Raw genomic sequence first — 26,779 nt, 5'->3', positions numbered from 1 at the left:
CAATTAGATTACATCATACACAAACTTATACAGGCGTTAACTGGAGCGAGTGAGTGTGCAATTCCCAAAATTAGGAGGAAGGACACACTCACGTTGCCGTGGTGGTCTGAGGAGCTGTCGACGCTGAAGCGCGAGGTGGCCACCAGGAAGAGGAGGATCCGGTGTGCGGCACCGATTCGACGGTCGAAAGTGGTCGAAGAATACCTGGAGGCCAGGACAAAGTACGAGACCAAAGAAAAAGAGGCTCAAACTAGGTCCTGGAAGGAATTTTGCGGGAAACAGGACCGAGAGTCTCTCTGGGGGGGTATATATAGGGTGTTGGGCAGGACGGCCAAGCGGGAGGAAGATCCACCGCTGGTGGTAGAAAACACGGAAATTGATGCCAAGAGCTCCGCCCGACTTATGGCCGAGACCTTTTACCCCAAGGACTCCGAAGAGCAAGACTCCGAGGAGCACCGACGGGTGAGGGCCCTGGCGGAGCTCACGGATAGCGAGACTTCCTCGGACCAGGGGGACCCCCCTTTCACTCATTTAGAGTTAAAGCTGGCGAGTCGTTCTTTCGACCCGAAGAAAGCCCCTGGAGCGGACGGCTTCACCGCCGACATATGCCTGCATGCGATAAACCTCAACCCGGACCTCTTCTTGTGCCTTTTCAACCGGTGCCTGGCAATCCACCACTTTCCCGGGGCCTGGAAGGAGGCCACAGTAATCTTCCTTCGGAAGCCCGGAAAGGCCACCTACACGACCCCAAAATCGTATCGTCCTATAGGCCTCCTTCCGGTACTTGGAAAGGTCTTGGAAAAGATGCTTGTCACTAGACTACAATTTCATATAGCGCCTAGGCTTAGCACACGCCAATTTGGCTTTATGCCCCAACGGAGCACCGAAGACGCCCTCTACACCTTAGTGAAACATATCACTCTACACCTTAGTGAAACATATCAGACATAAACTAGACAGCAAGAAGATTGTCGTTCTGATATCACTGGATATAGAGGGCGCATTTGATAACGCTTGGTGGCCCAAAATAAAGGTCAGGCTGGCGGAGGAAAAATGCCCCATAAACATCCGACGGCTTTTGAGTAGCTATCTAAATGACAGGAGCGTCAAAGTCAGGTACTGTGGGGAGGAGTACGCAATAGCTACCGAGAAGGGTTGCGTGCAGGGATCTATTGGCGGACCAATATTATGGAACTTACTTTTAGACCCACTGCTCCGGGACTTGGAAACTAGTGGCGCGTACGTGCAGGCATTCGCTGACGATGTGGTGTTGGTGTTCGAGGGCGACACGGCCCTCGAAATCGAACGGCAGGCAAACGCCGCCCTTGAACGTGTGAGAATGTGGGGAGCGGCAAATAAACTTCGATTTGCGCCTCATAAGACCAATGCAATGGTTATGACGCGCAAATTAAAGTACGACGACCCGCGTCTACGCATGGGCGGGGTCGACGTTGCCTTGTCGAACGAAATCAAACTGTTGGGTGTTGTCATTGACCGAAAACTCACATTCAACGCCCACGTCGCGAGTGTCTGCAAGCGCGCGGTAGCCTTCTACCATCAGTTGGCACGAGCAGCTAAGGTCAGCTGGGGTCTCCACCCCGAAGTAATCCGTACTATCTATGTAGCGGTGGTCGAACCTGTAGTTCTGTATGCCGCCAGCGTATGGGCGCCTGCTGTGGACAGGCTCGGAATCCGGAAGCAGCTGAACGTGGTCCAGCGAGGCTTCGCACAGAAGCTCTGTAGGGCATATCGCACTGTCTCCCTGAACGCGGCCCTGTTGCTCGCTGGGATACTCCCACTCGACCTTCGCGTCCGCGAAGCCGCGGCGCTGTATGAGGCGAGGAAGGGGGTGCCCCAGCGAGAGATAGGGGATCGGGAGGTAGAGCGAATGTCTTCGGCCCTTCGGTCACCGCATCCCGCCAGTCATCTCGACCTCGAGTTCAAGTGCCTGATGGACCAGGAGCAACTTATGGCCAATAATGACAATGACTTCAATATCTATACGGACGGTAGCAAGATTGAGGGCAAGGTGGGGGCGGCGCTATCCATATGGAGTGACGCCGCCGAAACCAAAGCCCTCAAGCTTGCGTTACCGTCTTACTGCACGGTCTACCAGGCGGAGCTTCTGGCGATATGCCGGGCGGCACGGATGGCCGCAGCAAACTTGGCCGGATCTGTCGGAATTTACTCCGATTCATTGTCAGCATTGCAGACGCTGCAAAATCCAAAGGCTCTCCACCCCCTGGCGGTAGAAGCGCGAGGGTTCCTGCGAGACGCTTTGCTCCAGAACAAACGTATAAGCTTGTTCTGGATCAAAGCCCATGCAGGACTGGAGGGGAATGAGCGTGCCGACAATCTGGCCAAGGAGGCTGCTCTGAAGTCTAAACGCAAATTTGACTACGACAGCTGCCCCGTCTCATTCATCAAGCGAAGCATTCGTATGCGATCGCTTGATGAATGGAACGACCGGTACCGAGCCGGTGAAACGGCCGGCGTCACCAAAATATTTCTCCCTGATGCGGTGGCGGCCTACAGAGTTGTAAGTAAAATGGAGGTGGACGGACTCGTCACCCAGGTGTTGACGGGGCACGGCGGATTCTCCGAGTACTTGCATCGCTTCAAGTGCAAGGAGAGTCCGTCCTGCATCTGCGACCCCGGGGTGTCCGAGTCTGTTCCCCATCTCCTGTTTGACTGTCCAGTTCATGCGTATAAACGAATGAAGCTGGAACAAGAGATCGAAATTCAACTGTCGATAGGTAATATTGCGGATATCATACACGATAATAAAAAAAGGGATGTTTTCTTTAAATATTGTAAAGATATATGCATAGAAGTAAATAAGCGAAACAGTAACCTGATTGGGAACAGAGCGGACTAATGTAGACACAGTGTTTCTTGTATATTATTGAATATAGTAACCAACATGTGTAAAAATTAGATCCGCTCTGTCCCCAATATCGTATTGTTAATTATTCATCATAAAATAGTATATATAAACAGATGTAAATAGATATAAGAATGTAATTATTTGTGTAATAAAGATATAAAATAAAAATAAAAGAAAAGAAAACACCCCCGAAAGTAGAAAGATGGATAGGAAGGGAACCCACCCATCGAGTGAAAGAAGACGCATGAAAGAAAGATCTAGTATGAAGAATGAAAGTACGAGCAGAATGTTAGTGAGAACTGGAATGAAAGAGTAGCCAAAAACAGAAAAGCAGTCACAGTCTCTGATAACGTCAGAGGTCAATGTATTTAGTTTAAAAAAAAAAAAAAAAAAAAAAAAAAAAAAAAAAAAAAAAAAAAAAACCTAACCTAACCTAACCTAACCTAACCTAACCTAACCTAACCTAACCTAACCTAACCTAACCTAACCTAACCTAACCTAACCTAACCTAACCTAACCTAACCTAACCTAACCTAACCTAACCTAACCTAACCTAACCTAACCTAACCTAACCTAACCTAACCTAACCTAACCTAACCTAACCTAACCTAACCTAACCTAACCTAACCTAACCTAACCTAACCTAACCTAACCTAACCTAACCTAACCTAACCTAACCTAACCTAACCTAACCTAACCTAACCTAACCTAACCTAACCTAACCTAACCTAACCTAACCTAACCTAACCTAACCTAACCTAACCTAACCTAACCTAACCTAACCTAACCTAACCTAACCTAACCTAACCTAACCTAACCTAACCTAACCTAACCTAACCTAACCTAACCTAACCTAACCTAACCTAACCTAACCTAACCTAACCTAACCTAACCTAACCTAACCTAACCTAACCTAACCTAACCTAACCTAACCTAACCTAACCTAACCTAACCTAACCTAACCTAACCTAACCTAACCTAACCTAACCTAACCTAACCTAACCTAACCTAACCTAACCTAACCTAACCTAACCTAACCTAACCTAACCTAACCTAACCTAACCTAACCTAACCTAACCTAACCTAACCTAACCTAACCTAACCTAACCTAACCTAACCTAACCTAACCTAACCTAACCTAACCTAACCTAACCTAACCTAACCTAACCTAACCTAACCTAACCTAACCTAACCTAACCTAACCTAACCTAACCTAACCTAACCTAACCTAACCTAACCTAACCTAACCTAACCTAACCTAACCTAACCTAACCTAACCTAACCTAACCTAACCTAACCTAACCTAACCTAACCTAACCTAACCTAACCTAACCTAACCTAACCTAACCTAACCTAACCTAACCTAACCTAACCTAACCTAACCTAACCTAACCTAACCTAACCTAACCTAACCTAACCTAACCTAACCTAACCTAACCTAACCTAACCTAACCTAACCTAACCTAACCTAACCTAACCTAACCTAACCTAACCTAACCTAACCTAACCTAACCTAACCTAACCTAACCTAACCTAACCTAACCTAACCTAACCTAACCTAACCTAACCTAACCTAACCTAACCTAACCTAACCTAACCTAACCTAACCTAACCTAACCTAACCTAACCTAACCTAACCTAACCTAACCTAACCTAACCTAACCTAACCTAACCTAACCTAACCTAACCTAACCTAACCTAACCTAACCTAACCTAACCTAACCTAACCTAACCTAACCTAACCTAACCTAACCTAACCTAACCTAACCTAACCTAACCTAACCTAACCTAACCTAACCTAACCTAACCTAACCTAACCTAACCTAACCTAACCTAACCTAACCTAACCTAACCTAACCTAACCTAACCTAACCTAACCTAACCTAACCTAACCTAACCTAACCTAACCTAACCTAACCTAACCTAACCTAACCTAACCTAACCTAACCTAACCTAACCTAACCTAACCTAACCTAACCTAACCTAACCTAACCTAACCTAACCTAACCTAACCTAACCTAACCTAACCTAACCTAACCTAACCTAACCTAACCTAACCTAACCTAACCTAACCTAACCTAACCTAACCTAACCTAACCTAACCTAACCTAACCTAACCTAACCTAACCTAACCTAACCTAACCTAACCTAACCTAACCTAACCTAACCTAACCTAACCTAACCTAACCTAACCTAACCTAACCTAACCTAACCTAACCTAACCTAACCTAACCTAACCTAACCTAACCTAACCTAACCTAACCTAACCTAACCTAACCTAACCTAACCTAACCTAACCTAACATAACCTAACATAACCTAACATAACCTAACATAACCTAACATAACCTAACATAACCTAACATAACCTAACATAACCTAACATAACCTAACATAACCTAACATAACCTAACATAACCTAACATAACCTAACATAACCTAACATAACCTAACATAACCTAACATAACCTAACATAACCTAACATAACCTAACATAACCTAACATAACCTAACATAACCTAACATAACCTAACATAACCTAACATAACCTAACATAACCTAACATAACCTAACATAACCTAACATAACCTAACATAACCTAACATAACCTAACATAACCTAACATAACCTAACATAACCTAACATAACCTAACATAACCTAACATAACCTAACATAACCTAACATAACCTAACATAACCTAACATAACCTAACATAACCTAACATAACCTAACATAACCTAACATAACCTAACATAACCTAACATAACCTAACATAACCTAACATAACCTAACATAACCTAACATAACCTAACATAACCTAACATAACCTAACATAACCTAACATAACCTAACATAACCTAACATAACCTAACATAACCTAACATAACCTAACATAACCTAACATAACCTAACATAACCTAACATAACCTAACATAACCTAACATAACCTAACATAACCTAACATAACCTAACATAACCTAACATAACCTAACATAACCTAACATAACCTAACATAACCTAACATAACCTAACATAACCTAACGGTTAGCAGTTGGTCCTTAAGTTTACAAAGTTATGTATGCTGCTGTCATCTGTGCACTTTGTTCCCATTGGCCTACCTGTCAACTACACGTTATGTTGGTCGCTTATATTTCGTCAGATATTTATTCCATAGTAGACCTGATTTCATGTATATGTTTGTGGTTATATAGGCTAATACAATATAATTTTTCCATATTTTTCATTACATGAGTTCAGGAGATAAAGGGGCTGTAACTTTCAGAAGTGATGTTAGAGAACCATTTTTTTGGCTTTGGTTTTGAGAAATTACTCGACATATTTGCTGCATGTTGAAAAAAAAAACATTTGCTGCACGTTGAGAAGAAGAAAAGGTACTAATTTAGGAGAGAGAGAGAAGAGGTACTATTTAACATTAATATAATTTTAAACAACGCATTCACTGGTAACACAGTTTATTGCTATAATGATACAGATCACTAGGCTGTATGCTTATCATTATTAAATGATGTCCAGATCGAGCGAGTGTACCATTCTCGGTTTCCTCACGCACGCGTCCTCGTTCTGCGCCACGTCGCGCGGCGCGGCGCGGGGCGAGGCGTCGGGAGAGCGGAGCGGCACGGAGGGCGAAGCGCCGGGAGTGCGGAGCGGCGCGGAGGGCGAGGCGTCGGGAGAGCGGAGCGGCGCGGAGGGCGAGGCGTCGGGAGAGCGGAGCGGCGCGGAGGGCGAGGGCGGCGGCTCGGCGGGCACCGGCGTTGGAGCACGACGGCGGCGGCGCACGCGGCGGCGTGCGCGGCGCGGGGGCGGCGGGCCCTCGTCCAGCGTGTGCAGCAGCGCCAGCGCTCGGCGCTTCAGACTGAGCAGAGAGCCCTCGTCACCGGCGCTCACATCGGTGACTGTTGCTTGCAGAGTGTCTCCGGGAGCAGAATCCAAGGCGTCCTCGGCCGAGACATCCGCCACTGTGGACGGCGGCTCCGCCACGCTCTGGGTGTCACGCTCGCCGAGCCTCGCGCTGTCGGTGTTGGCGGTGTTGTTTGTTTCCATGTCGTGGTCATCTCCATTGTAAAGAGATCCATTGCACACTGTGATGTCCGCACTGAACGATGTGGTTGTGGTTGTTTTCTCTTCAGATGGAGATTCCTTGGCTTCAATGTGTGCATTAGCAACTTGTCTGATTTGGTTTTCCCCGTGTGCCTCAGGTAAGGGTATCACTCTGAAACAAGTAATGTGTATGATGCGTGAGAACTAATGCAGACTGACATATCAATATATCTCTTTAAAATAGACCCCCACTGAAGATTTTGAGTTTCAATGGAATGTTTTAAAAATCTTAATCTGTGGGAACCGAGTCATGGGAAAAAGCTATTCCTAACACAAATTATTTAAAATAACAAACGACAACCACATGCAACTCTATGGATAAACTCCGGTAACACTATTTAGTTATGTGCGACATCAGATGTTACCTTCTCACATTTAAGATGAGAGAGTGTAATGTCACTGCACAAATCTGTCTCGTTTGAACTGAAACTTAAGTCTGAGTCGAGTCAAAGCTTGCTACAGATTTTTCTTATTGTTTAGGTTTCCAACCTCAAAAGGAAAAAGGAACCTGTAAAGAATCACTATGTTGTCTGTCTGTCGGCCCATGGTGTCTGTCAAGATGACCTGTAGGGTACTTCCCCTTGACCTAGAATCATGAAATTTGGTAGGTAGATAGGTCTTATAGCACACTTAAGGGAAAAAATCTAAAAACTAAAATATTAAAATAAACTGAAAATATTAAAATGTGTTCACAAAAAAATTAATTTATTAAATCTAATGTTCTATATAAAAGAGTTAGGTAGTTACTTTTAGTATGATGGTACAGAACCCTTCATATGCGAGTCAAACTTGCACTTGACCAGTTTGTTTACATTGAGTGTGACATTTATAGTGTAATTTGACTTTGCTTTGACTTCAGTTGAGTTAAAGCGAGACAGATTTAGGTAAGATATATACGTCTGGCTCGTTTGAACTCTGTCTTAAGTCTCTAAGCAAAGTCCGAGTCCCTGAGATAGGCTTGCGCTTGCCGACGACCATGCCTGAGTAACAGCAATAATCTAGGTTGACGTTTATCCTTGCCTTGAAGGTATTTAAGTCATACTTGGCAGGAACCATGGACAGAGATATAAAAGAGCATTGGATGTCAAGCGGACGTGCACTCACTCGACGCGCTCCCCGGCGCGCAGCAGGCGTAGCGGCTCGGCGCTCGGCAGCAGGTGGCCGGCCGCGCGCAGGCAGAAGGCGCCGCGCAGCGCGAACAGCCGGCGCAGGCGCCGCTGCAGCCAGCGCACGCGGCGCGCCGGCCGCGCCAGCACGAAGGCGCGCGCGCGCACGTCGCTGAAGTACCGGCGCAGGCAGATGCTCACACGGAAACTTGATTTTGAGTTATGGAACGAGTCCGACAGTGCCGACACATCCGAGTCATCGGAACTACTGTGTGCTGTTGAGGACATGACTCCCGAAGTCGCGATTTCCGAAGTAATTGTAACTTTAAGACAAATGTACCGGCACCTAAACCTGTGATATGAACCAACAAGAAATATACCGCCGACTAGGAAAAAAGCGACGAGAGACAGAGATCTATTTCTAAACTAACATAAAAAGTAAAAACATTAGCCTGGCCCACCGACCAGAAACAAAAGCCACAGACCAAGGCCCAGAAAACACAAAAAAAGTATTTCCAAAATTTATCGGACTTTTTTTTAATCTCTTCTTTTTTTTTAATTTATTTTACAGCCCTGGATTCCTGGATATGACTCTTTTGAGGCCTTTTTTTATGATGATGTTGATTTTATCCCTTTCAGGAAAAGGCATGGGAAAAAGCCTTTTTTTATCTCTCGTCTGGCTTGGCTTTACACAGATTAGCCCAAAGAGTATGATCCAATCACAGATCCAATCATCGGCTCTACATTCGCGGCGCGAACGGCCGCGAAAGCCCGCGACAACTGCGAATCACGAGTGTAGATGTTGTTCATGCCTTCGCGTTCGCGCTTCGCGCCTTTCCCCGATCAGTGTCGGTTTTTGGTCCGCGACAAAGGGTTTCGTCCATAGTCACGAGCAAGACTGTGAAGAATCGCGGCATACATTCACGGCGTGACTTCGCGCCGTGAGTGTAGAGCCCACTTAACATGTAGGTACCCAAGGTACCCTTAAGGTACCTGACTAGTGACTAATTACCAATCACGGGTTAAATTAAAGAAATAATCTTATGTAGGTACCTTATTAAATCATGACTGTGATTTTCAGTACACGTTGTCCCGGGCAACATTGTAAACGCGTCAAACGTTATGAGATACGCCTCAATCAGAGAGTACTTTTCAAATATAGGATAGCCTCAATAGAAAATGGAATAATAGCTAATACCACATACCTATAATTTATCTCTTTTTGTTTGACACTTTTAATTTATTTAGTGTCCTTTACTGTCCTAATAATATCTAGTCGTAATCTTAGGTTGTAACCACGTAACGAACATGGGTAACGAATGAAAGACGGGCGTGTGGCTGCACCAGACGATCATCGAACGTCACGAATCCATCATCATCAGACCGTCAAAATGATTTTCTAAAGTTACCCAGATACAGAATTTCCTAGAACTTTGTCTATGATAAGAATAGTCTTTTTATGCTTTTTACCTTTCTTGACTAATCTATGATTTCTTGACATAGAGTCAAGAGTGACCCATAGAGTAGGATTATATTAGGAGTGACCGACAGATGTATTATTTATTATTATTATTTTCATTATTTTCTTCCAACGAACTTCTAATTTCTATCGTTCCGAATAACGCAGAAGAAATCTAGAAATACAATAAATTGTGCAAAACTAATCTCGTTTTTGCCATAGTGAAAGTGGTCAAGTAATTCACTTCGTTAGTATCGACATTCGGCAGTGAAGTGCGGTGGTGCGGTGTTCGGCCAGCGTCCGTGTGATGGTGTAGCGTGTGTGCGGCGTGGGCGCACCGGCGCAGCATGTCCAACGTGGAGAACGTGTGTCCGCAGGTGCTGCGCGGCGTGGCGCGCGAGCTGCGGCGCCTGGCCGCCAGCCCGCCCGCCGGCGTCAAGGTGCTGCTGCGCGAGGACGACCTCAGCGACGTGCACGCGCTCATCGACGGCCCGGGTCAGTGCTGCACTCGACTAGCTTGCACCTTGTCAATAATGCGTACAATAGCCATTCTGAACAATGCCATAGTACGTCAACTTACCATCAACTTGTATGTCGACCAACAATTCAGATATTATTGTTGGGAATGAGCTACATAGTAGGTATGCAGCTACATGCATAGTAGGTATATACAGGGTAGAGATGAAACAGATAGCTGTTTGGCCGGATTCTGGATATTGTGCTAGCCTCGTAGCTGGCGGTAATACAGAATATACAGCGGAGGATATTCTGCCCAATAGAACAACACCTGCCTGCTACACAACACCCAAATTTAATCAATCACACAAACTATCTTTCAACACTCTGCAGCAGTGTGTGCAGCTAAAGACTTTTTTCTGAAGTTGGCCTCATTTATGAAGACAAGAGATACCACTTGTCACCAGAAATGCAGAAACATTATTACCACAATTTGCCATTAGTGCTGTATGAGTTTTTTCTAAGTTTTAGAATGAAAATTTTGTGACTACTGTTAATATTTGTTGTGACATAAATATAGTAGGTAGCTACTTAACAAAATTTGGTAGGTTCTTTATATTTGATATTTTGTATTTTTTAATAGATAGCCATCTGTTATCTGGTAATTTAGGTCTGAATAGTAATTTAGGCGGATAAGCTGAATACCAGTTAGCATGCAACCTGCAGGCAGAGGTAGTTTCCCTTGCTGAAGCTATGATGAGAGCATCAGTATGAAGGAGTGGGTGGTGTGTTGCAGCCGACACGCCGTACGCGGGCGGCGTGTTCCGCGTGCGGCTGGCGCTGGGCCGCGAGTTCCCGGCGGCGCCGCCGCGCGCCTACTTCGTGACGCGCATCTTCCACCCCAACGTGTCGGCGGCGGGCGAGGTGTGCGTGGACACGCTGAAGCGCGACTGGCGGCCGGAGCTGGGCCTGGCGCACGCGCTGCTGGCCGTGCGCTGCCTGCTCATCGCGCCCAACGCCGAGTCGGCGCTCAACGCGGACGCGGCGCAGCTGCTGCGCGACCGCTACGACGACTACTTCGCGCGCGCCAAGCTCTACACCGACATCCACGCGCGCGCCACGTCCGACGCGCCCGACGCCACGTCCTCCGCCTCCGCCTCCGCGGCCGCCGCCGACGCGCCGCGCGCCAAGCGCTCGCGCCGCGACGGGCCCGGCCGCCGCATCCTCAAGCGCTTATGAGGGCCGCGATGGCTTGTGCACTTGTATTTATTTTGTATTAAATAATGTCAAATATTAGTGTTGCAGTTTTTCACGAATATGTTCCTAGAGTCCTATACTGCCTCGGTGACCGAGATGACGATAAGTCAGAAAAAGCAGTTTCGAAAGAAAAACTGGCTTAAAATTTACTTCCAATAGTTTTTGTTTCTAAAAACTGCCCCCTCAATCTCCACAGAGTAAACATTATGTTCCTTGCACTCAATCTTCATGTTAGAGTTCCTTAGAAGCATGAAACCCAGGCTGGGAGAAAGTTCATTCATATTTTTAAAAATCTAACTTACTGACCTCTGGATTACCACAGAAATATAATACAGTTGATCACCTCCTATGGATACTTTTATTTTTCACATCACTAGAGTGAGCAATAGTCATTTTTGCTCACTCAGTGTGCACTCACAAAAGTGTTTTAAATTTAGAACAAATTGGTATTTCTTCAATTCATTGTCTCAAGAAACATTTGGAAAATTGTGTATCCCACTATCCATCCAAAATTTCCAAATATTTCTTGTGAAAGAAAAAATGCTAATGCAAACCCTGAGTGCTCTAAATTCAAAACTTTTTCTGACTAGGTGAGAAAAACAACTTTTACTCTCTGGTTTTAGGCAAATGTGCCCTTTTTGAGCTAGTGAGATGATGATGAGTGATGATGTACCTACCTAACAGAGTTTAATGTCTATGATATGATTTTTTGCTACCGTTTTTCTTAAAACTACTGGGCTGATTTCCATGGTACTTTTGGCATTGGATATATGAAAAAATATATCACTATCTCTACAGGGTGTAGTACCAGTACTTGTCACATTAATACACTTTGTCACTACACTCCAAGTTCCAACTCCTCGACCTGATGCCTCCAGGCCTGCACAGGCAGATCACAACACAAGGCAGCCTGCCGTTCATTTTGGATGTTAATGAATTTTTATTTTTGGCTTGTCGAGTAAAATGATAAAAGTTACGAACAATAAAAGTGTCACATTTGAAAAATTACTTACAATTTCTTAATAGATAATTATTATAATTAGGTATAAAATTTTACATAATAACAGAAACAAGAATATTACAATTAATAATAATTATTACGAATCTCATAACAACGACTGGAGACTGGAATATACACAATCCAGCTCGTACCCTGTAAGGACTGAGTCCGGGCACGCGACGCGCAACGGGAGTTGTTGCGGGAGCCGCTGTGGCGCCGCGCGTCGCGCGTCCGTGGCTTAGCGTAGCGTAAAGACATAACCATTTTAAGAAAACTTGGTGGTTCACTTGAAACCGGCCTCGTGTTCCGGCGAAGGGCGCCACTCTGCCGCCGAAGGAGTTACATGATTTGAACAGAACTGTCGTTAGTAGGAGGTTTGTGCAGCAGTGTAGTGGCAGGGTGCGGTCAGTGGTCGCGCTTGTCGTGCAGCGGCAGGTCCTCGGCGCGCGCGGCGCGCGGGGCGCGCGGCGCGGGCGGCAGCAGCACGAAGCGGTGCAGCAGCGCGGCCGCCGCGGCGCCGCCCAGCGGCCCCACCCAGTACACCTGCACGTCGCCGAATCCATCAAATTATTGCATTCAACATCTGGGAGTTATCCCTTAAGGGGCATGAGACCGGCTTGCCCGCGAAATTCAAATTTAATTTGGTTTTTTGCAATTTGTAAACTAATACGACAACGTAGGCTTATGGCATTCTGATTCCGACAGTGGCAGTATCATCCTCACAGGTATATATAAAAATCTTTACTTGAAAAGGTCCAGTTTAAGAAATTAATTAAATTATCGATTAATTTGTGAGAATAGTCGATACTTTAATTAACTTCTTAAACTGGAGCTAAAAATTGGTTCGAATGTTGGGAACACCATTGAAAAAAAAAGTATTCAAGGTCAAAGTTCTCAAAAATGATGATGAGATGAATCAGAGATGAATGATTTCCTGTATAAAATTGATCTTATAAAATTCCTAAAGAATTGCAATTGAAATCCTAAATCCTATCCTATAAATCTAATCCTATCCTTAATCCTAAAAGTTGAAGGAGTTCGCCATATTGAATTTATGATGACGTCACATCCCGTAGCATCGTAACATCGACCAGCGGGACTACTCATAAATACTATTACATTAGGTATATTACGCCTACCTACCACCTATATACATAGAATAATAATTATTACTTACCTACTTGTTATAACCAATAAAGTTGTCTTTTGATATTTACTCGTAGTTTGCTATTTACTTATTCCAATGTGCAGTTTACAAACCGCTGCTACCTAGTACCTACTAAACAAATACACCTAAGTAGTATAATCTCCAGCGTATTGTCTCGAGCTGTAGTGACGGGCTCGCCAGCTGTCAGCTACCTACTGGTAGGTAAATAGGTAAATATGTGCTAGAAACACATGAGAGGAAATATTTAGACAGGCAGGTCTTGTTCTTATACGAAACTAATACCTATACGCACGCAACAGGTCGAGATGGCAATCGGGGTGGGATCGCCCCGCACGCCCCCCGCGACAATCCAGTGCGGGCGAGCGTGGGTGTGCGGGGCGTCCCCTACCTCATATCCACCGATCTGTCACGTACTACACTTATTTGGCATCTATTTTCTGTGAGAAATAAACAAATAGGTACCTAAACTTACCGAGAAGAGAATGTGGAACAGATAGGTAGTGGGTACAGAGTGAGGCAGATAGGCGCGTGTACTTACCCAGTGATGCTGGAAGCAGTTCTGCAGCAGAGCGGGTTCAGGCTGCGGCGGGACAGGCGTGTCGAACGGATAGTGAGGCAGATAGGCGCGTGTACTTACCCAGTGATGCTGGAAGCAGTTCTGCAGCAGAGCGGGTTCAGGCTGCGGCGGGACAGGCGTGTCGAACGGATAGTGAGGCAGATAGGCGCGTGTACTTACCCAGTGATGCTGGAAGCAGTTCTGCAGCAGCGCGGGTTCAGGCTGCGGCGGGATAGGCGTGTCGAACGGATAGTGAGGCAGATAGGCGCGTGTACTTACCCAGTGATGCTGGAAGCAGTTCTGCAGCAGAGCGGGTTCAGGCTGCGGCGGGACAGGCGTGTCGAACGGATAGTGAGGCAGATAGGCGCGTGTACTTACCCAGTGATGCTGGAAGCAGTTCTGCAGCAGCGCGGGCGCGAAGCTGCGCGCCGGGTTCAGGCTGGCGCCCGTCATGGCGCCCTGCGGAAGGGACATGGCGTAAATATCATTGAGTTACATCTAAAGCCGCGCCCGGCCGGCACCGCCGCAACCGCTATGTGATATTATGTCCCTGCATTTTAAATCAGGGGGCACGGCAGTGCCCCCGCCAAGACGAGCCAAACGGCGGCCGGGGCGCTACGTACCTTTTTCTCGAAGTGTTTCGCCGTATTTTCGACCCGTCATAACTTCGGTCTGGATGACGTTAGAAAGCTGAAATTTTCAATATAAGGTGTCCTCAGCAAATTTACCAAATATACCAAGTATCAAATATCTAGCTTTTATAGTTACAGATTTATTGATACCTAAAATACGCCGATTTCGTCCCTCACTGATGATCATCAAAACCTCTACTCAAAACCTCTAAGGTACTTCCCGAAGTCCTAGAAGACTGAAATTTGGTATGTAGACTAGAAATTGCATACAAACTACAGGAAAATTAAGAAATTGGAAATTGCCCCCCCTCTACGCCTCTTATGGGAAAAGCAAATCTGTAAATTCTGTCGCTAGAACGCTGATATTTTCAGGATAAGATGTCCTTGGCAGATTTATTAAACGCACTGAGTATCAATTGTCTAGCTTTTATAGTTTCAGATTTATTGACAGTCAAAACTTCTAGTCTGTAATTCTAGGGTACTTCCCGAAGTGCTAGAAGACTGAAATTTGGTATGTAGACTAGAAATTGCATACAAACTACAGGAAAATTAAGAAATGGGAAATTGCCCCCCCTCTACGCCTCTTATGAGAAAAGCAAATCTGTAAATTCTGTCGCTAGAATGCTGATATTTTCAGGATAAGATGTCTTTGGCAGATTTATTAAACGCACTGAGTATCAATTGTCTAGCTTTTATAGTTTCAGATTTATTGACAGTCAAAATTTCTAGTCTGTAATTCTAGGGTACTTCCCGAAGTGCTAGAAGACTGAAATTTGGTATGTAGACTAGAAATTGCATACAAACTACAGGAAAATTAAGAAATTGGAAATTTCCCCCCCTCTACGCCTCTTATGGGGGAAGCAAATCTGTAAATTCTGTCGCTAGAATGCTGATATATTTTCAGGATAAGATGTCTTCGGCAGATTTATTAAACGCATTGACTATCAATTGTCTAACTTTTATAGTTTCAGATTTATTGACAGTCAAAACTTCTAGTCACAAATTCTAGGGTACTTTCTGAAGTCCTAGAAGACTGAAATTTGGCATTAAGCAGGAATTTCAAGAATTATGAACAACAGATAAATTAAGAAATCGGGTCCCCCTTCATCCCCTCGTATATGAGATGCATATCTGTAAAATCTGTTACTCGAATACTAAAGTTTTCAAGATAAGATGTCCGTGGCAGATTTATCAAACGTACCAAGTATCTGTGTTTCCTGAAGTCCTAAAAGACTGAAGTTTGGTATATCTGCTTCAAAATTGAGTTGCAAGATTCCACCCGAACAAACATATTTACATACGAGTACATTGCAAGTTGAATAAAAGCTTTAAAAAAAAGAGGTAACGATAGAGAGTGGGCCATGTAAATGATGTACCTACAAGAAATAGATCCAAAAAAAATCTAGGGCACCTGCCAAAAAGAAATGAAATCCCACCAAAAACATTTCATGTAAAAAGGTAGCCAAGACTCACAAGTTCATAATGTTTTCACTGTTAAAAAGTTATGAGATCTCTAGTAGAGCCAAGCCCCTAGCTGAGCTTAGATTTGTGCTGGCCATGGGAGCTATCCCAAGTCCAAAGTATATAGCTTTTAAATGTTCTTGACTATATGACATTTATAACAATAAATAACAAATCACTCTACTTACAAGCTCTGATTCTACAAACCCTATATCTTGGTAAAAAAGTACGGCTTGGCCGTTTACAGTTCGTGGATTTTTTATCTGAAATAACATTTAAGCCCGGAATAGCTTCTGCGACCATCACGAAGTACAATACAAATTAGTAATTGTCGAACAAACTATTCCTTATGGCCTTAAAATATGTTATGTCATGTATTAGTTTTACGAACATTAAACGGCCAAGCCGTCCTTTTTTACCAAGATGTAGGGTTTGTAGAATCAGAGCTTGTAAGTAGAGTGATTTGTTATTTATTGTTATAAATGTCATATAGTCAAGAACATTTAAAAGCTATATACTTTGGACTTGGGATAGCTCCCATGGCCAGCACAAATCTAAGCTCAGCTAGGGGCTTGGCTCTACTAGAGATCTCATAACTTTTTAACAGTGCAAACATTATGAACTTGTGAGTCTTGGCTACCTTTTTACATGAAATGTTTTTGGTGGGTCTATAATATCCTCGAAAATATTCATGTAAAGGGCTACATTCATAACACCATCACAAACGCTGAATTTTATTTAGCTTTCTTTCGGGAAAGCCGTGTGAAAATAACTATATCTAGTTCCTACCTACCATCACCTACTTACCTAGGTATTCTTACATTTTGTATTTTTTCGCTATTGAGGTAAAAAAATTGTATGTAAATTCTCTTCTAAAATCAGCGGTATCGCACGACAGCACATGTACACGCTACAACTTCAGGTGTGTACAGTAAAATGATACTTCAGGTCACTGGTTATATGGTTGTTTATTTCTTAACTCGTATACCACTGAGTACAACAACGATCGATACTGCACTCGATACTGTATGCTTCCGCAAGCATCAAACTACCGCGCGATGCACTCGGGCGACAACGCCATCTATCCGCGGTTGGCGAAACCAAACACACATGACTACGAATTTTATAAAACATTTTAGCAGATTGTACATTCCGCCCACCATGAACCGCTGCTGGTTCATAAGTAACTAGTATAACAAATATAGAACTTAACAATTTGATGATCATTAATCACTAGTCCATGGTGGCTCTACAGAATAATTTCATAGAAGTAACACATTATGACAACCTTAAATTTAACTTACACTAGAAAGCAATTTGCTTACAACTTAACAAAATACTTAGGAACTAAATTACAAAATTCTCAAATTCTTGGCTACAAGAGATATCTATAAGATGGTTGTAAGTCAGTGACTAATCGCTAACAACAAAAGTGATCTTGTATCTACCTATCACATCATGCGTAACATTGTCCGAACCAGCATGCTTGCCAACGATTACGTCCTATAGCCATCTAGCTGAGTGAGAAAACTGACCCATCGGACGTACGATGGATTGACTAGATGGCGAAATACGACAAAAAGATTTCGGTGATGTCTGTCTGTCTTTCTCTACTAGTTTGGTATCTTGGCACTCTTTATGTGGACTGTAATTTATTTTAACCTTGCTTAGCCAAGAGGAACCTTGCTTCCACAAATTTAAACTATCGCGATCTTCGACAGCTCTCAAAATATCCGATCTACGATTAGCATTGAAGGTCTTCCATCTACTTCGCTGACTGCTACGCGACGCAAGTACTACGGGAGAGTCCGTCCGAGCGTGAAATTTCTCCTTGGATGAAATATCATGTGGTTCTGGCTCCCAGAATTTCTTCAACATATCATTCTCATTTATCTGAGTGTGCATGCTGACCATGACACTGTTTTCTTGGCACAACTTAGATTTTTGAGGATTTGCATGAATCTGGCCATATAAGATCCATCCAAAGTGAGTGTTTTGGACCACAGGGGACCCAGGAGGACCCTTGATGAGACCTTCAGCTAAAATCTGACTATGCACTTCTGCACCAAGCAGCAAATCTATTTTATTGGGTATATCAAACTTCGGGTCAGCTAACTTCAACCTAGTTAGTTCTGGCCATAGCTGAACGTTTACCTTCTTTGAGGGAAGAAAAGGCGTCAGTTTGTTAACTACATGAGCTTTGACTACCAAAGTGTATTGAGGATCATGGATAGACTTCAGCTTGATTTCTACCATCGACATAGAAGCTACAGACTTGTCCTGATTACCAACTCCTGAAATGTATACCGTGTTGGGAGTTTTCTTCAGTCCTAATGCTTGTACAGCTGACTCGGTTATTAGAGAAGCCATTGAGCCTTGATCCAACAAGCATCTAACAACTACATCAGCACCTCTTCCCGACTCTACTTCAACAAGAGCTGTAGGCAAGAGGACTTGGCTACAAACCCTTGAAAAACGGGCAATTTCTTCGTTTTGTGATGTGGTTGCTGACGAAACAACTACATCTTTCTCACTCGACTCTCCATTCTCTGACTCTACCTTCTCTGACTCTACATTCTCCGTTGCTTGGGGGTGAAGTAGAGAATGGTGCTTCCTTCTACATGCTCTACATCTAGAGGATTGACGGCATGAAAAGACAAAATGGTCCGGGCTCATACAATTGAAACACAGCCTACTAGTTTGGACAAAGTTATGCCGGGTATTATAGTCACTCTTCGCAAAATCTTTACAATTCATTAACTTATGATCGCCTCTACAATATTGACAGCTAAATTTGGACAGATTGGGTGTATTAGAACCATTAAAATTCGCTACATGAAAAACATTGACCTTATTGCTCACATTAGAAGGCTTAGGTTTAGCATCCAAAAACTCTAGAGATCTAAACTTATGTTCAAGAAACTCTTTAAAAGCAGACAAAGTAGGCAATTCATCAGATTCATTTGCCTTTGATTCCCATTGCTTCCTGGACTCAGGATCCAGCTTTTGACTCATAATGTAAATGATAATAATGTCCCAGTTACTAATGTCTATCTCTATATTTTGTAGAGCACTAAGACATTCGTTCATATTGTCTAATAATTCTCTAATGGCACTAGACGATTCATCTTGCAATGCTTTCTGACTCATGAAACGCAGTAAAATGCTGTTAGCCAAATATTTTTTATTATCATAACGATTAGTTAACTGAGTCCAGCAAACACAATAATTTTCATCAGTAATGGGAAAATGTCTCAAAAGCTGCTCTGCTTCTCCAGACAAATGACTCTTAAGATAATGTAGTTTCTGAACGTCATCTAATTTAGTATTGTTGTGTATTAATGAAGTAAAAAGATCCCTAAAACTTGTCCACTCTGTGTACTTTCCAGAAAACTTTGGTATGGAAATTTCAGGCAATTTAACAAAATATTTAGATTTACTATCTTCACTTGACAAACTTACTGACTCTACGGGTGCTTTAACTTTGCCTTTTAATTTTAGTAATGTTTCTTTTAATTCAGTTTTATAATCAAAATATATTTCCTCCGTTCTATCATAGATTGAATTTCTAGAATAATTAGACGTTTCAAATTCTTCCTTAGTTACTTCTGTAATTATCTGTCTATGCACGTCCACAAATGATTGCCATTGATTCTCTAAAGCCTCCAAACGCGTCTCTACATATGAAACCGTTATACGATCTTTAGGTGATTTCCTAAAGTTGACTTTACCTTTAGAGATAAGCTCCTTATTATCCTCCTGAAGTTTATCGAAAACTTCCATGGCTATTATATGTGGTGCATAAACAAATAACTCACTAATCAACAAATAGTAGTAGTACAAACATAAACACAACTTAAAGTTCAATTTTGAAAATTTCACAAGTCCAAAATAGAACGCAAAATATTTTACAAGTTAGAGTTCAACTTAGAAAATCACAAGTCCTTATTATAACTTAACTAATTCTATGTTACAATCTACAAGAAAATTTTCTAAGTGTTTGAGAATTACAGACATAGACGAAATTTGGGCATGGATTCCCCGTCACTTCACTTTTCTTCGAGAATTAGTCTATGTCCATGCACTAGCTTTAATTTGTTAAAGTTAATTTCTTCTTTGACTTAAGGTCCAATTTTGCTTGAATTTATTTCTTTGACTGAAGGTCCAAATTAGCTTGAAAAATAAGTAATTAATAAAGTACTCACAATTTATCACGGCACACTTCACTCACTATATTCCGCACCAACTTCGCACTCCTGGTCGGGTCGTGTCGTCATCGGGTCCTCGTGACGTCCTCGGTTGAACTTCCTTCTCGCTCCACCACTGGCCGCTGACGTCATAGCCTGTTCTTCCTCTTCAGGCTGAAACCCCTGGCTCCAATCTCCAGGGTTGACACCATCGATGACAATCCGCCACCACGTCGATGCCGACTAGGTTGTACAAACCACCAACCCTATAATCCGCTATATCCGGTTCGAAGGACCATATGTACACGCTACAACTTCAGGTGTGTACAGTAAAATGATACTTCAGGTCACTGGTTATATGGTTGTTTATTTCTTAACTCGTATACCACTGAGTACAACAACGATCGATACTGCACTCGATACTGTATGCTTCCGCAAGCATCAAACTACCGCGCGATGCACTCGGGCGACAACGCCATCTATCCGCGGTTGGCGAAACCAAACACACATGACTACGAATTTTATAAAACATTTTAGCAGATTGTACAGCACAGTTTTTCTTTTCTTATGCTTAGAATCCCTCACTGCAACTGCACTTGTGATTCTAAACTACAAAAAATCTGTGTTATTTTTGCGTTACATTCGGTTTGTTAACAAAAAGATACTAAAGAAAATTTCTGTGATTTTAACATCTAAAAAGGGACCTATTTTAATCCATACTGTTATATCAATAATAAAAATTTTTTTTTAAAATTTTTTTTTTTTTTATTTTTATTTTTTTTTTTATTCTTTTTTTTTTATATTCTTTTGTTTGTAAAAAATGGAAATATAGGAGTAAAATCATAAAATAAATTAATCTTTTTTTCTTTTTTGTCAGCCCTAGCACAGACTACGGTCTATTTGGGCTGCAAAATTCCAAACACCAGTCTGTTTTTTATCTAGTGCTTTGGTCTATAAAAAATGGTGAAAAATGTTTCTCTTTAAATTAAGTCTATTACTAAATAAATAAAAAAAAAAAAAAATATCTGTCTGTATGTTAGCTTATTTACAGTCTATCGTTTAAAACCTATTTTGATGAATTTCAGCACATACAAGCTAAATCCCGGAGAAGGGCCCGGGCCACTAGTCGGATATGTGGCAGGGCAGTCGCGGGGGAGTGCGACGAGGGGAGCGGGGAGGACTCACGCCCGCGAACACCAGGCCGGCGACGGTGAGGCCGAACTTGACGGAGAGCGCGGGGTCCTCGCGGCCCGCCTCGTGCGCCGCCCACAGCGCGCAGCACAGCAGCGCCAGCGCGCCCGTCAGCAGCGCCTCCACCGCCGCCGCCGCCGCTGGGCCCACGCCGTTCGGCAGCGTGACGCCGGCGCCCTCGCGGAACGCGGCCGGCGCCAGCAGCGCCAGCGCGCCCGCGCCCAGCAGCGCGCCCGCCAGCTGCGCCACCACGTAGGCGGCGGCGGCGAGCGCGGGCAGGCGGCCCGTCAGCAGCGCCGCCAGCGACACGGCGGGGTTCATGTGCGCGCCCGACGCCGGCCCGAACGCCTCCACGTTGAGCAGCACCACGAAGCCGAACGCCCAGGCGGGGTGCGCCAGCGGCGGCGCCGCGCCGCCCGCCGGCAGCAGCGACGCCACGCCCAGCAGCACCAGCAGCGCCGTGGCCAGCAGCTCGGCCACCAGCGCGCGCCACCAGCGCCGCGCCCAGCCGCGCGTCCCGCCCGCGCCTTCCGCCTCCGCTGCGGGACACCACATGTACATACTCTCTCTCATTTGTTCATGAGCAGAACTTACGATCCGATCAGCGCAGCCTACGGCGCTCGTCGGAGGCCGGGAGCGGGGTGACCTTATTCAGTGACCCCGCCTTAGGCCTCCGGGCGGCGATATGATCATTTAACATCAGGTGATCCGCCTGCTCGTTTGCTCGATATTTCTATTTAAAAAAAATCCTAAGCTCGCGCCTCGCATCTCTCGCTAGGTATATAGTAAGTATGTATAAAAAAAACTTAGGTTCATTGAGTCCCTTTCCACCAGAGCTAAGCTAAGCTACGCAACAGGAATACGTTCTGCTCGTATGACACATCCGTAGCTTAGCGACGTAGCACAACGTAGCACTTGCACGTGCTAGGTACCTACAATGTACCTACCTACTCAACGGTGAATAATTAGTGGTTGGAAAGAAATGCCTAGATGAATCCCAATTGCCTACCTAGTGTACTCATTAGGTACGACGAGTGGCCGCGGGTCTTGACCTTTACAACATTTAAGTTGACCGCCTTTGTACTGACAACTAAATGGGTGTTCCTCAAGGCTCTATCCTAGGTCCCTTCATGTTCTTGGTATATATAAACGATCTACCATATTTTGTCCAAAATACTTGCGATATTGTACTATTTGCTGATGATACGTCTTTGATTTTTAAATTAGATAGAAATGAGAATAATTTACCTAATTTGCCTAGTTTGAACCCCGAGCGGGCGAAGGATTCTATAATAGAATCACGAATCACGAGCGTAGCGAGTGATTCTACGTTAGAATCCTGAGTGTAGCGAGGGGTTCAAAGGCACAAGAAACAAAAACTTTGCTATCGTGTGATACAAAAAACTTTTCACCTCAATAGCGAAAAAATACAAGATGTAAGAAAAATAATTATTTATTGAAACACTAAGAATTTTTTACATTCATGTAAGTATATTACGTGTTATAGAAATATTAAGCTGTGCCTATTAAGACTAGTGGTTAGAACATCCATCTCCTAATCGGAGGTCGGGGGTTCGATCCCGGGCACGCAACACTAACTTTTTAGTTATGTGCGTCTTGCTTTAACGGTGAAGGAAAACATCGTGAGGAAACCTTCATGTCTGAGAGTTCTCCATGTTCTGAAAGGTGTGTGAAGTCTGCCAATACGCATTGGGCCAGCGTGGCAGAGTATGGCCTAAACCCTTCTCATTCTGATAGGAGACCCGTACTCAGTAGTGGGGCGGAACTGGGTTGATCATGTTATTGAATTTATTTGGGAAAACGCGAGTAGATAAGTATTATTTATAAAAAATCTGAATCGGAATGTAGACCGTTCGGTTTTATTTTCGATCTAATTTTATTGGTAGAGTTGGGGTGACATTTCGCCGTCCGAGCCGCAGGCGCCCGCGCGCCGCGCTACACCTCCACTCTACACGGGTCACTACTATGAATATAATGAATATTGAAGTGTGCAGGCCTGCCTTCGCCGAACGTTAGGCCGGCTTCTCACGTAGACACATGCTCGTCGCGCAAGCTTGAAATGAACAACATCGAACGAGCACGCACTGTGAGGCCTAGCTTTAGGCGCACTGCGCACGGTCGAGTCGCCGCGCCCGCTCCGCGCCGGCCGCAGCGCGCTCGGCACTTCCGTATTGTTAAACTTAAAGGTTCCTCGGAATGAATTCTTAAACGTTCTAAAATCCTCTTAAATTATTCGCTACATGTTCTGGAGAGATACCGGCGCTTATCGCGAGCGGCGACACCGCGCGGCGCGGCGGAGCGCGGGTCCAGAGTTCCTTCCACTATCTATACGACTTATCGTCCTCACAGTATTTACCTACCTACTCGCCTAATGAAGCCCGAAATGAACTTATAGTTTCCTGTTATTCGATGTTAATGCGTTCGCTAAGGATTGGGCAGTTTGGTATTTTTTTAATTTTCGACACTTATCACTACATTACTATATTATTTAAGTTTGCTAACCGTCGAGGAATAGCTAGGTACGCAAACATCGACCGAACGCCGCGAGCCGCTTTGTTCGTCGTCGTACCACGCACTTGAGAATCGACATTGCGTATTTGTTATTCAAATAGTAAACATCAGAATTTAATGAACTTGAATTTAATTATTATTTAAACTAGCCCTAGATGTTTCCCGCTACTTCGTTCGCGTACATTTAAAGTTTTCAAAAATCCCGTGGGAACTTTGAATTTTCGGGATAACAACTTTTCCTGAACCGATCTGATGGGACTTACCCCCGGACTTGGTCTCGTCTCAATATCGGAGCCAACATTCCGCGACTCAGCTCATCGTCAATGAGAGCTTCACTCCGCTCCGGCACATCACGATGTGTGTACCTACTACCTACGTACACACGACACGCGCGGCGCACGCTGCAGTGTTTGGCGGCGAAGGAAACAGTGAGCCCGTGAACAAATACTTACATTTCAGATAGCTAGCTAAAAAGGGCCGCCTTTAGGTATTGCCTAGAACCAGTGAGCAAAAGCCGTTGTCGCCTCACCCAGTGAGAAAAAGTGTTTTCAATTTAGAAAGCTCTGGATTGGTAGTTAGGTATTTCTTCAATTCACTGTCTCAAGGAACGTTCGGAAATTGTTATATACTTTTTAATTTTAGATTTACGCTTGTATTAATTTTGTACCTACTCATCTTAGTACAATGACAAAATTATTTTAGTATCTACTAACTACTGATTAATTTCAATCATAATAATGCTACGTGCTAACCATGTTATGTATCTACCTAGCTGTAATTAATGCAAATCTATGTACTGCATGCCCGAGGAGGCGATGTAGGTATGTCCTGTAATAGTAGGTAATTCAATATTTAAATGAATTTGAGCTTTGAATATTTCCAATAACAAAATACATTTCTGACGTTTGTTTTGATATATCGTTGTAGTGAGTGTTGTCACAAGTCGCGGCGCCGCGCGTCACCGACACATGGCTCTTATTTCGTCGGCTTTTTTATATTTGTAACAAACACCTGATTATAAATAGGAGACCGTGCGTCGAGCGCGCGCCGCCGCCGCCCGCCCGAGGTCCGAGTTCTGCGATCCGCCTTCACGGGGATGGGACGTAATGCGACGCGTGGAGATCTGCCGTAGAATTATAAAGCTCTGCTCTATGGACGATCTCTACACACACAACTTCAACCACGAATTATAAGTGAACACGGAATGCGGAACTCCGAACGCAAACCGAATTATTTTCATACGCACGTGGACTTTTTTAAACTTTTCCTGAGTGCCGAAACTTAAAAGCTCATGATCTCTCGCACACGCGGGCGGACCGGGGAGGGGGGATACTGACCGTCGCCGGGCATGTCGGTGTGGGTGCGGGTGGTGCGGGAGCAGCAGCGGAGCGGCCGGGGAGCGAGGCGACAGGTCGGACGCCGCGCTCGGACTGGCAGCAGCGGCGCGCGTTCGCCGCTCGCTGCGAGCGCGGTCTTCATATTTTGTCGCCGATTTATAAACAACACTATCGACGCTTTTCTTTTCTTTAAATATTGTACCTACGGACTACAGTATATATTCTTCCATATTATTTGAATAGTGTGTTTAATTTGTTAGTTTTATACTTACCTACAATACTGGTTATGTACTAGGTATATAACCACAATAGATAAGTGGTAGGTAGGTATGCCTCTGTATGAACAATTGCAAATGAGTATCAAACTTGAGCTATGTAATAATTATATTATTAATTAAGTAAGTATTACCTATATAAGACAGAAGGCCGGCTACGCAAAAGCCTACAAACTGAGATCTCAGCCGGAGACATTTAGGTATCCATTAAAGTAAGAGCTGTTGACCGTTACACATGTCCCCGCCTTCTTGATTTGGAGCGCATTAGGAACGTGTCGATGCCGCTCCGCTCCGCTCCGCCCGTCAGCTCAACACTGCCGCTGCACTCACTTGTGTCAAAAACCTTCTTCTAGGGAAACTGCCAAGTAGGTAGAAGTAACTATATGTGCTCGCTCGAGATCGTTCACCATTTTTAATTTGTTACCCAACGACGCCAATCCGGTTGTACACAAATCCTACACAAACGAAACGGTGGCCTAGTGACATCCTGTTTCGGCTAGAGTATTGTAAAAAGAATGCCATTAGGTATTTCGAATTTTAGTTTACAGGACGAAATAAGTACCACTTGTGAATTAAGATATGGAATGTATCCATCTAAAACCAAAATAGCAATATTATTCCGATTAAAATATTTACAAGTTAGGAACCTCTAGTTTGTACCCACGCATTCAAATATCTTTATATGGATTTTTGGTGAATGGCTGCGGTCAGTGGAGCGCGTGTCCTTACTCGTTATGCAAATGAGGAAATAACGTTAATGCCATTATAGATGTACCGGTAGATTCGCGCGAGCTTCGCGGCCTGCGCCCTTCTCTTCGCTGCTTCCGACAGATATATCTAGTTATGTGACTTATTTTTATACGAATTAACTTTTCAGTTATTTCGCATAGATGTAACAATTTGTGATAAAAGAAATAACACAAATGTAGCGTTGTATTAACTATCGCAAAGCTTACTCCTACAACTTCGCCTCGGGTACCTACTTCATTTTTTTTTAACTGATACGATAAACGAAAAGGTAGGTTTCTATCAATTTGAATGGTTTTCACATAATTGAAAGTAAGTATGACTCTCTACTTGCTGTTAATTTGAGATAGTTTCTATACAGCAAATATAAATGAATTCGTGAATGTAGAGAGTATGACGTCAATGTGAA

General features: G+C 43.9%; 4 protein-coding genes across 4 annotated transcripts; 2 read left to right on the top strand and 2 right to left on the bottom strand.

The window, feature by feature from the left end:
* Positions 1 to 402: 402 nt before the first annotated feature.
* On the top strand, positions 403 to 2,878 carry LOC123879566. The gene is made up of 2 exons (XM_045927349.1): positions 403 to 659; positions 946 to 2,878. Exons 1-2 carry the CDS (start codon positions 403 to 405, stop codon positions 2,876 to 2,878), a joined length of 2,190 nt encoding a protein of 729 aa, XP_045783305.1.
* A 3,443-nt stretch (positions 2,879 to 6,321) lies between these two features.
* On the bottom strand, positions 6,322 to 8,802 carry LOC123879635 (histone-lysine N-methyltransferase SETD1A-like). Its single transcript, XM_045927443.1, has 2 exons — positions 8,111 to 8,802; positions 6,322 to 7,118 (listed from the first exon to the last, which is right to left on the bottom strand). The coding sequence occupies exons 1-2, from the start codon at positions 8,398 to 8,400 to the stop codon at positions 6,407 to 6,409; spliced, it is 1,002 nt and encodes a 333-aa protein (XP_045783399.1). The 5' UTR covers positions 8,401 to 8,802; the 3' UTR covers positions 6,322 to 6,406.
* Positions 8,803 to 9,631: 829 nt separating this feature from the next.
* LOC123879644 (ubiquitin-conjugating enzyme E2 S) lies at positions 9,632 to 11,323 on the top strand. Its single transcript, XM_045927470.1, has 2 exons — positions 9,632 to 10,066; positions 10,824 to 11,323. The coding sequence occupies exons 1-2, from the start codon at positions 9,919 to 9,921 to the stop codon at positions 11,264 to 11,266; spliced, it is 591 nt and encodes a 196-aa protein (XP_045783426.1). The 5' UTR covers positions 9,632 to 9,918; the 3' UTR covers positions 11,267 to 11,323.
* A 939-nt stretch (positions 11,324 to 12,262) lies between these two features.
* Positions 12,263 to 25,621, bottom strand: LOC123879642 (aquaporin-5-like). The gene is made up of 4 exons (XM_045927454.1): positions 25,349 to 25,621; positions 21,474 to 22,018; positions 14,387 to 14,467; positions 12,263 to 12,827 (listed from the first exon to the last, which is right to left on the bottom strand). The coding sequence occupies exons 1-4, from the start codon at positions 25,488 to 25,490 to the stop codon at positions 12,690 to 12,692; spliced, it is 906 nt and encodes a 301-aa protein (XP_045783410.1). The 5' UTR covers positions 25,491 to 25,621; the 3' UTR covers positions 12,263 to 12,689.
* Positions 25,622 to 26,779: the final 1,158 nt, after the last annotated feature.

Source organism: Maniola jurtina, chromosome 3, assembly GCF_905333055.1.
Source record: "Maniola jurtina chromosome 3, ilManJurt1.1, whole genome shotgun sequence".
Lineage (NCBI taxonomy): Eukaryota > Metazoa > Arthropoda > Insecta > Lepidoptera > Nymphalidae > Maniola > Maniola jurtina.
This window is presented reverse-complemented; position numbering and strand designations above follow the sequence as displayed.

Excerpts from the sequence above, each read along its gene's own strand:
- LOC123879566 (XM_045927349.1), top strand. The coding sequence starts at position 403 with ATGGCCGAGACCTTTTACCCCAAGGACTCCGAAGAGCAAGACTCCGAG. Across the intron at positions 660-945 it reads TTCTTGTGCCTTTTCAACCG|ACATAAACTAGACAGCAAGA; the intron begins GTGCCTGGCAAT and ends GAAACATATCAG.
- LOC123879635 (XM_045927443.1), bottom strand. The coding sequence starts at position 8,400 with ATGTCCTCAACAGCACACAGTAGTTCCGATGACTCGGATGTGTCGGCA. Across the intron at positions 7,119-8,110 it reads CGCGCCGGGGAGCGCGTCGA|AGTGATACCCTTACCTGAGG; the intron begins GTGAGTGCACGT and ends TACTTGTTTCAG.
- LOC123879644 (XM_045927470.1), top strand. The coding sequence starts at position 9,919 with ATGTCCAACGTGGAGAACGTGTGTCCGCAGGTGCTGCGCGGCGTGGCG. Across the intron at positions 10,067-10,823 it reads CGCGCTCATCGACGGCCCGG|CCGACACGCCGTACGCGGGC; the intron begins GTCAGTGCTGCA and ends GGTGTGTTGCAG.
- LOC123879642 (XM_045927454.1), bottom strand. The coding sequence starts at position 25,490 with ATGAAGACCGCGCTCGCAGCGAGCGGCGAACGCGCGCCGCTGCTGCCA. Across the intron at positions 22,019-25,348 it reads CACCGACATGCCCGGCGACG|CGGAGGCGGAAGGCGCGGGC; the intron begins GTCAGTATCCCC and ends GGTGTCCCGCAG. Across the intron at positions 12,828-14,386 it reads ACTGCTTCCAGCATCACTGG|GTGTACTGGGTGGGGCCGCT; the intron begins GTAAGTACACGC and ends GGCGACGTGCAG.